General features: G+C 47.5%; 2 protein-coding genes across 6 annotated transcripts; both read left to right on the top strand.

Annotated features, from left to right (window-relative positions):
* Positions 1–2,001: 2,001 nt before the first annotated feature.
* LOC133884720 (serine/arginine-rich splicing factor RS2Z33-like) lies at positions 2,002–5,526 on the top strand. 5 transcript variants are annotated; one of them, XM_062324235.1, is made up of 7 exons: positions 2,002–2,140; positions 2,950–3,061; positions 3,925–3,964; positions 4,101–4,196; positions 4,338–4,534; positions 4,657–4,746; positions 4,879–5,526. In XM_062324235.1, the coding sequence occupies exons 2-7, from the start codon at positions 2,955–2,957 to the stop codon at positions 5,309–5,311; spliced, it is 963 nt and encodes a 320-aa protein (XP_062180219.1). In that variant the 5' UTR covers positions 2,002–2,140; positions 2,950–2,954; the 3' UTR covers positions 5,312–5,526. The 5 variants fall into 5 exon arrangements, with proteins under 5 accessions (XP_062180219.1, XP_062180218.1, XP_062180222.1 ...); XM_062324234.1 differs by having other exon boundaries at positions 2,068–2,226; XM_062324238.1 differs by having other exon boundaries at positions 2,068–2,226; positions 4,848–4,986.
* A 1,083-nt stretch (positions 5,527–6,609) lies between these two features.
* Positions 6,610–9,135, top strand: LOC133885831 (ABC transporter G family member 1-like). The gene has a single exon (XM_062325585.1). The coding sequence runs from the start codon at positions 6,817–6,819 to the stop codon at positions 8,875–8,877; it is 2,061 nt and encodes a 686-aa protein (XP_062181569.1). The 5' UTR covers positions 6,610–6,816; the 3' UTR covers positions 8,878–9,135.
* The last annotated feature ends 430 nt before the right edge of the window (positions 9,136–9,565 follow it).

The following is a 9,565-nucleotide window of genomic DNA, read 5'->3' as shown; positions in this document are numbered from 1 at the left end:
GCCTGACGCGGCCGGGACAACACGCACGACAAGCTGCTGCTGCTGGTGGTGTTGAAGTGGAGGAGGGGAGAATGGGTAGAGGCGTGTGGGTGACGATTCTGTGTCTATGTATGTTTTTGTGTATGCCGGTGATTTGAGTGGCATGGGGGGATAATTTCTTGCAGATGAAGGATGAGAGAGGAGAGGGGAGGAGTAGATGTTGTTGCTCTTGTTTTTTGGAGAGAAGAGAAGACGTATGATCTGGATGTACTATGTGATGATTGTAATATATGATTTTTACTTGAATATATATACAAGCTGTGTCAAAATTCTATTAGATTTAAAATATATGCAAATTCGATCATGTTTTACTATCAAATTTCTTTTGAAATATGTCAAAATGCTTAATGTCAAAACAAGGGTAAAATCACAAAATCATAAGAAAAGTAGGGGCAAATCAGCAAGGGTATATATGCCCTTTTACAAATTACCTTCACACCGTTAAGTGCTCTTAACAAAATAGGGGCAAACACAATTTTTAGTTCGAAAAAGCAGAGCAAAATCACAAAGTTGAAAAAATAGGAGTAAAATCACAATTTCACTCTAAAGTAGGGGCAAAAACACAATTACCTCGAAACAAAATTACAATGATGTAAAAGGACAATTATGTCCCCTCTAACCTTATCCAATCCTTATCAGGGTTCACGAATTCGTTCGGCCACTGAAATGCGGTGGGCGGCGAATTCTCTGAAATTCGCGAATATCGGTATGAATTCGATAGAAATTGGACGAATTTTATCAAATATTTTATTTTTTAATTTTAAATTTGAATCGGACCGTAATAAGGTCACATTCTAAATGCGGTGTGGACCAAATTCGTGAAAACCGCAAATTTTAAATGGTTTTCGACGAATTTGTAAACCTTATCCCATCATATTGTGGCATGAGCACATCGCACGAAGCCAAAAATTTGCAGGCGGTCTGGCGGGATGCTTGTGACAGGCCTGCGAGTCGAGTGAGTAATGGCAACCAGAGGAGTTATGGTCTTGTTCTCGTTCTTAGACCATCTCCAACTATATTCACTTTATTTCGTTCCCTTCCTGATTTTTCTCCTCATTCTTATTCTCTTTATTTTCTCTCATCTCTAACAGCTTCCTTTCGAAGGGATTTGTGAAGGAAAAAGAGAGATAATCCCGTCCTAAAGAGAATGATCTTGGGAATCCCTTCGTGACGAGAACTGTAAAGGAAAACCGTTGAAGCGCTGAAGTGAATGAAAATTCTTTTGTGAAGGGATTCTGGATCATGGCATAAATCGGTTAGGGATGGTCTTATTTGTTTGGATTTGGTTTTCTTTCTGCCTTTTTTTTGTCCTGTTTGTATTTGAAGTAGATCTTTATCGTTTCCTTTTACGATTATTTATATTATTGTGCTTGGAAAAATCGAGTTAGACGACCATGTGGTGCACTTAGAAGCCCTGGCCCCTCTTTCAATTTTGAATATAGGAGAGAAAGAAAAAGAGAAAAAGATAAATAAGAGGAGGAGGAAAAAGAGAAGTAGAGAAAAGAAGAAGAAAAAAAGAGAGTAAACTTAAATTTTTAGTTTTAGGTCTACCACTGCTGTTGATGATAGTAGGTAAGAGGAGCTATATACCGACATTGGAAAAACTACGGGCAATAATTGGTGTTGCGGGATGCTCAGTGTAAACAAAATTTATAGGATGAGATACTACAGAAAACCTCATTCTCTATAATGATACGTATCTCCTACTACTTTCTCCTTTTAAATCAATCATTAAATTAAAAAATATATGACTACATCAAAACCTCATAAAAATCTTTCGTAAAAAGTTTCTGTAAAATTTACTTCCGTAGCCGGCGACCTGAGCTAGGATTGGTGTTGCGGGGTGGTCGTTCGGGCTTTTTTTTTTTGTCGTGGCAAATTTGCGCAAAATCAAAACAAACCGTGACAAAATGCCAAAATATATCGTCCTCCAAAATTCATATGACCCACCTGTCAGCCAACCGAGATGTCGTAAGCGTGCACGGCCCGGACCCACCTCGTTCCACCGCCTCCGGCTTCTCCAAGGCTCCAGATCTCTCTCTCTCTCTCTCCACCCCTCTCGCCGACCCCAAACCCTCTCGCCGCCTCCGTCCAGATCCAGGTATTCCTTCCTACCTTGGCTTCCGTCCCCCCGGGGCGCCTTCGTCGTCCTCCAGCGCCGATTTCTTCTTCTGTTGGTGAGACGGGGTGGGTTGTTTGTTATGTTCTGCGAGGCCTCAAATCGAGATATTCCTTTTATATTTGAATATCGGTGGTTTATATCCCCAAAGGTCCCCAAGTTAAGTTTTTGACGGGGAATTTGTGATTTTTTTTTGTCGGATCTAGTTGTATTTTTAGGGGCTTCGAGAGTTGCTTAGAGGTAAGCTGTTTTCGTCGGGCAACGTGGAGGATTTCCGGTGCGGATTTCAGTTTTTTTTAACTTGTAATTGAAGAGTTTTACACAATATTACTATCGCCCGTCGACAAATTAAAGGTAGCTGCAGATTGAAACTAAATTACAAGGCTTCAGTGAAAGAGTGTAACACCACTGTGCCCCCAACATCGTAGCATCGACTATCGTTCACATGGTAATCTCCGTGTGGTTGCTCTCATGATAACCGAGCAGCATAGTTTGGTTTGTAGTATCTGGTATGGCGGAAGGGGGATTCAAGTTCTATTCACGGCTGCACTGTGATGTGCATGTGCATTACTGCTGTCATGTTCTGCACTGCCATCGAATTGTGCAAGGGGTCAGTGACAATCTTGTAGTTTAGTGCCTAGTATTTAGAGGGTTCTGATAGAGTTGTTTGTACTCCCACCATGCGATATCTCTAAACTATAGCGTTAATGCTATTTTGCGTAGTTTGCGTACTGTCGCTTTTTTCATTAGTCTTTTTTTTAAACGACTGATGGATGGTTTCTTGTGCTCAGGAGATATGCCTCGATATGACGATCGTTATGGAAACACACGCTTGTATGTCGGCAGATTGTCCTCCCGCACTCGTACACGCGACCTAGAACATCTGTTCAGCAGATATGGGAGGTAAGAACAACACTATATCCATGAAGAGTTCTTCAAAAGCTCTTTGTAGTAGACAATTTTGCAATGCTTTGAATATTTTTGTCAAAATATGTTAATTTTGTGATGAGTGTTGAACACCAATTTTGTGCTAGAACTTATCATGAGCAGTTGACTCACTATAGTTAGATTCTGTGGAACACATAGGCTGTTGTTTCTTAAGCTGTAATCCTTCCAAACTGGTGGTGGTGCAACCATGCAAGTTATCTTGTTTGTAGAGTAGACTAATAAGTGAGGAGGTCTTTCCTACCCTTTAAATAGGCGGTTTGTAGCAGGTGTCAGGTCAAGTGATACTATTGAGTCTTTCCAAGCTACCTGTTAAATTTATGGAACACATTGAGCTGTCATTTGTTAAACGGTAATTGTCCCAAACTGGTGAGGTGCATGTTGGCTGATATATAAAATAGACTAGTAAGATAAGGGTCATTTCTACCCTTTTCATAGGCAGTTTTAGCAGGTGTCGGGTTCAGTGATACTATGAGTCTCTTCAAGTAAATTGTGGATGAGTCTCTCCAAGCCATTCTGTTTTTGGTGGTTTCTGTTACCTCATTAGTTCATTAAGCATAATGTAGAAGTTTGACCCCCAGGAATTGTGTGTTTGACTTGACTGATCTTGTTGAAGGTTTTTCGATTTTTACCGGGAGGTCTGTGGTGGAAGGGTGCCCTTGGTGGACTTGGTGGCCATTGTTCCAAAGTTTGTGGAGGACTTTGGTGAAGGGCGCCCTTGGTGTAATATTATTGACTGTTTTAGTGGAAGTTCCAAGTTTGTGATGCATCTGAGTACTTGACTCATGTCGGCTTACTGTTTGTGGCAACCCTTTGTGCAGAATACGAGAGGTGGAGTTGAAGCGCGATTATGCCTTTATTGTACGTGAATTTTACCTCCCTTAGCTTAATTCTGGAACGCTTACATTTTCTGATGTTAGCATGCTTGTTGTATGGAAAATATACTTTTTACATACATGGCCTTTGCTTTTCTTCTTCTTGCCAAATTACCAAACAGGAGTTCAGTGATCCTCGTGATGCTGATGATGCACAATACAACCTAGATGGCAGGGATGTTGATGGGAGCCGCATTGTTGTTGAGTTTGCTAAAGGGGTAAGTTGCCTCTTTAGTTATACAAGTTCTGAACGAATTGATTATAATATTTAGCCTATCTTTTTAAGCCACTCCGTGAGTGAGCATGTGTAGTTTGATATTGAATTTGCTTATGATCTTCCGAATAACTTGTGCTTGCAGGTTCCACGTGGTTCAGGTGGCTCACATGAATATATGGGAAGAGGGCCTCCGCCAGGAACAGGTCGCTGTTTTAACTGTGGAATTGATGGTCACTGGGCTAGAGACTGCAAGGCTGGTGACTGGAAGAACAAATGCTACCGTTGCGGAGAAAGGGGTCATATAGAAAGAAACTGCCAGAACAGTCCAAGGAGTCTCAGGTGCTTATTGATACAGTTGTTCAGCTCCATTCTGATGCTATTTGGTGTTTGATTGCTGTATCTTAGCTTATCCTTTAACGGCTTTACTTAAAAAACGCTCTTGATGAATATGTGTACTTCAGGCGTGAGAGAAGCTACTCACGGTCCCCATCTCCACGCCGTGGGCGCGACCGCAGTCGGAGCTACAGCAGAAGCAGAAGCCAGAGTTATAGGTATGCTGAATAAGCTCCCTCTGGCCTATTTCTCTTTTGCTGTTTGTTTGTATTGGTTGTTTTGTTATTGTTTATCTGGTGTTTTTGTTTTTGTCATCCAGCTTGTTTTGACGGTCCTTTTATTATACTCAGCCGATCTAGATCTAGATCCCTATCTGGATCTCCCAAGGGAGGTCGCCGAGATCGTGATGAGAGGAGATCAAGGAGTCTTAGCTACAGCAGGAGCCCCAGGCGATCTGCCTCCCCACCTGCAAAGGGAAAGGAGCGCAGCCCCATGCCTGACGGAAGTCGGAGTCCGAGGAGCCCCAGCCCCCGAGATCAAGTGAGCCCGCCACCAAAGGATAATGGTGAGCGGAATGGCTCAGACCATGTTGATAGCCCCCCTCATGGGAGGGAGGACAACAGGAGCAGAAGCCAGAGCCTATCTGAGGGGGACGATAACCCTGCCGCCAATGGACGCAGCCTAAGTCCTAGGGATAAACGTAGTGCAAGTCCCATGGACAATGGCAAGGGTGATGATGACGACGACCGCCAAGGTTCCCCAAGAGGAAGTGAGTCCCCGTGAAAACCTGGAAGCCCCATCCCAGTTCGTAATGATGCAGACATGCAGGGCGCCTATTTGGCTGTAACGTTTATATTTCCAGTTTAAGACACAACACACTGTGTTTGCTCCCTGTCAAACGATGACTATTTTCCTGTGTTTTGTGAGGTAGAAACCTGAAGGATTTGTTGTCTCGAGCTATGCTTGGTTTGGAACGGAGATAAGTGAACTTGTTATTAGGCTGCGTGTTCTGAATAAGTGAGTAAGTCGCACGATGTGTGTCCTGTTGATGCTCAGCCTGATAGCTGTGAAGTGCTGCGTCAGTATTGTCAGTCTCGACCTCTGGATACTGCATTTCAGAGCTGTGGGAGGGAATTCAACAGGCAGCAATGCCATGCCATGACTGAGAATAAATTGAAGATGCACGCACGGACAGAGTTGTTGCACGAGAATTTTCTGCCCTCGACTCGCAATCGTTGGCCGAGTCTTGTCCTTGCTGCTCTACGAGTTTCAGTTTTATAGGCGTTACCTTACCGCGTCACAAAAGGAGCTAGCAGTTGGCAGACTACGGCTGAGCGTAGCGTTGAGGCCGTGATCGTCCTGGATGATGTACTCGTCTGTCACATGACTCGGTGGACTCGCCATAACCGCTACAACAACCGCTCCTACGTCTACACTAGCGCATGTTGTGTGACTTGTGTCTATTGGTTGTCAGCGGTTAAACTAGGGAGGTTGATGGTTTCCGTCGCCAGGGTGGATCAATTAATTTTTTGTTACATTTCTAAGTGAGTGATCAATAATTTATCATCTTAACTCACAGTCAGTGAATTAGATGAGAGAGCAGAATTGTCACTCGTAAGGTGGCAAAAAATTAATTGTCTTGAGTAAACGAGGGAGGGTGGATCAATTAATTTTTTTTCACCCTTGGTGCTCTTTGTTAAGAGTGTTTGGGAGCTAGATAGAATTTTTGAAATGGGTTATCACTGGCTCTAAAAATTTTTAGAGCTAAAACTGTAGACAGATTAAGGTTGATGGTTTTTATAGTGAGGGTGCTATCTGTTAAAAACTAAAATATTTAGAATTGTTTGGCAGAGCTCAAATTCCGAGATTTATAGTATAAAATGGTCTACACATTCATTATAAGTATAAAATATGAAAAAAAATCGCTCACTCAAACTCTAAGATTTTTTTAGCTGAAACTTTACCAAATAGTTTCTCAGTAAGCCCGTGTAAAGTTGGAGACGAAAAGTAATTGCTAACCTAAACACAAATAAGAGTATACTAAGCACCACAGTTTTTGGCTAAATACCTTGTAATCTTACGTTACTAGAAAATATCAAGAAGGAAGAAACAACGAGGCAAGAAGAAAAACCGTGGACGATCGGTCGTCGCCGGTGTCCTACTCCGACTGGTACCGAAGTAGGAATCGGAGCTCGCAGTGTCCCCGCCGCGTCCTTCTATAAGTAAACACGCCCTCCTCCCCACAACGACACGCCAAACCAAGCCTCTCGCCCCAAGTGACGCAACACATGGCGACCTCCGGCCACGCCGCGGTCGACATCGACGCCGCCGACGAGGCCACGCAGCCGCTCGCGCCTGTCCCGTACGTGCTCAACTTCACCGATCTCTCGTACAGCGTCAAGAAGGGCGGTGGCCTGGGCTGCCTGTCGTCGCGGCCCAGCAACCGCCTGACGTCCGCGGACGCGCCGCCGTTCGAGTCCGGGAACACCAAGACGCTGCTCGACGGCATCTCCGGCGAGGCGCGCGAGGGGGAGCTGTTCGCCGTCATGGGCGCCAGCGGGTCGGGCAAGTCGACGCTGGTGGACGCGCTGGCGGGGCGGATCGCGAGGGAGAGCCTCCGCGGGAGCGTCACGCTCAACGGGGAGCCGCTCCACGGGCGCCGGCTCCGCGCCATCTCCGCCTACGTCATGCAGGACGACCTGCTGTACCCGATGCTCACCGTGCGCGAGACGTTGCTCTTCGCCGCCGAGTTCCGCCTCCCGCGCGCGCTCTCCCCCGACAAGAAGCGCGCGCGTGTGGACGCGCTCATCGACCAGCTCGGCCTCTCCCGCGCCGCGGACACCATCATCGGCGACGAGGGCCACCGCGGGGTGTCCGGAGGCGAGCGCCGTCGCGTGTCGATCGGGACGGACATCATCCATGACCCGATCTTGCTGTTCTTGGACGAGCCCACCTCCGGGCTGGACTCGGCGAGCGCCTTCATGGTGGTGCAGGTGCTCCGCCGGATCGCGCAGAGTGGCAGCGTCGTCATCATGACCATCCACCAGCCCAGCGCGCGCATCCTCGGCATCCTCGACCGCCTCCTGCTCCTCTCGCGCGGCTGCACAGTCTACGCCGGTACGCCCGCCGGCCTCAAGCCCTTCTTCGCCGAGTTCGGCGCGCCCATCCCTGACAACGAGAACCCCGCCGAGTTCGCGCTCGACACCATCCGCGAGTTCGAGCGCCAGCAAGACGGCGCCGCCGCGCTCGCCGACTTCAACACGAAGTGGCAGCAGGCCTCAGCCGACATGGACAACAAGCTCATGTCGACGATGCCCCTGGAGCACGCCATCGCGGAGAGCGTGTCCAGGGGGAAGCTGGTTGCCGGGAGCGGGTCGGGGGGCGCGGTGAACGGCTCAGTACCGACGTTCGCGAACCCGCCGTGTACGGAGGTGTGGGTGCTGATAAAGCGGTCTTTCACCAACACGGGGCGCATGCCGGAGCTCTTCGTGATGCGCCTCGGCACGATCATGGTGACGGGGTTCATCCTGGCGACCATATTCTGGCGCCTCGACGACACGCCCAAGGGCGTCCAGGAGCGGCTGGGCTTCTTCGCCATGGGAATGTCCACCATGTTCTACGTGTGCGCCGACGCGCTGCCGGTGTTCGTGCAGGAGCGCCACATCTACCTGCGCGAGACGGCGCACAACGCCTACCGCCGCATCTCCTACGTGCTCGCCAACGCCGTCGTCGCGTTCCCGCCGCTCGTGCTCCTGTCGCTCGCCTTCGTGGCCACCACCTTCTGGGCGGTGGGACTCGCCGGCGGCGGCGCCTCGTTCCTCTTCTTCGTGCTCATCGTGCTGGCATCCTTCTGGGCCGGCAGCGGCTTCGTCACCTTCCTCTCCGCCGTGGTGCCGCACGTCATGCTGGGCTACACGGTGGTCGTCGCCATCTTAGCGTACTTCCTCCTGTTCTCCGGCTTCTTCATCAACCGCGACCGCATCCCTCACTACTGGATTTGGTTCCATTACCTATCCCTGGTCAAGTATCCCTACCAGGCTGTGCTTCAGAACGAATTCAGGGATGCGTCGCGCTGCTTCTCTCGCGGAGTGGAGATGTTCGACGGGACGCCCGTAGGCCGGATGCCGGAGGCCGTCAAGGTGAAGGTGCTCAACGCCATCAGCGCCACGCTGGGCAACAATATAACGGCCAACACCTGCGTCACCACCGGCGCCGACGTGCTGGCTCAGCAGGCTGTCACAGATATTGGAAAATGGAAGTGCCTGCTCGTGACCGTAGCTTGGGGCTTCTTCTTCAGGGCCCTGTTCTACATCGTCTTGCTCGTCGGCAACAAAAACAAGAGAACATAGATGGCACGCTGCCCATCCTGGACATGTTTAAGCTTACGTATGAACTGGTTGTTGTAAAAAAAAAAAACTATAAGTTTTGCGACTGTTTGTTTCAGCTGAGGGTTGTGAAAAGCAGCTTGTAGATTGCGCATTGTAAAAAGTTGTATTGTACAATACAACATGCTTATTTCGGCGTGATGCTTAATAACCATGTTCGGTTGAGAACATCCGTGTAATACTTTAAACAGTATTTTTCTTTTGGCATGATTTCTTCACTTCTATATGGTCTTTGCTAGTTTGCTGTGCATCCATGTTTCTGTTTGGGTGAAAGCTGTGTAATCTAGAATTAGTTAAGACAAAGGCAATCAGTTCCATAGAAATCTCTTGTTGGTTTTAAGTGCTTTGTTACTGTAATCTCCCTCTGTTTTTGTTTATAAGGTGCAGACTAATTGTAAGATATAAACTCGACCATCAATGTAGACTTCATGATTGAAAAAGATTACTTTTGGAGAGTGCAACGAGTCGAACCCGCCCTTAGATTCGAGACGGAGGAAGTACATTATTTTCTGATTTGTTCCAACTTTCCCAAACAAACACGATAGGTATGCCAATAGAAAGTGTTCCATTGTGGAGTAATCAATGACAGATTTTTACACAACAGTAGAAGTAGGTTGCAAGTAGCACTCTAACGGTATGACAGTGAAACAGA

The sequence above is a fragment of the Phragmites australis genome, chromosome 11 (assembly GCF_958298935.1).
Source record: "Phragmites australis chromosome 11, lpPhrAust1.1, whole genome shotgun sequence".
Classification (NCBI taxonomy): domain Eukaryota; kingdom Viridiplantae; phylum Streptophyta; class Magnoliopsida; order Poales; family Poaceae; genus Phragmites; species Phragmites australis.
Note: the sequence above shows the minus strand (reverse complement) of the source record. Positions and strands in the feature narration are given on the sequence as shown.

What these genes read in the sequence shown, in the direction of transcription:
- LOC133884720 (XM_062324235.1), top strand. Translation starts at nt 2,955, where the DNA reads ATGCCTCGATATGACGATCGTTATGGAAACACACGCTTGTATGTCGGC. An exon ending in TTGTTGAGTTTGCTAAAGGG is followed by an intron (nt 4,197 to 4,337) that starts GTAAGTTGCCTC and finishes TTGTGCTTGCAG; the next exon opens with GTTCCACGTGGTTCAGGTGG. An exon ending in AACAGTCCAAGGAGTCTCAG is followed by an intron (nt 4,535 to 4,656) that starts GTGCTTATTGAT and finishes TGTGTACTTCAG; the next exon opens with GCGTGAGAGAAGCTACTCAC.
- LOC133885831 (XM_062325585.1), top strand. Translation starts at nt 6,817, where the DNA reads ATGGCGACCTCCGGCCACGCCGCGGTCGACATCGACGCCGCCGACGAG.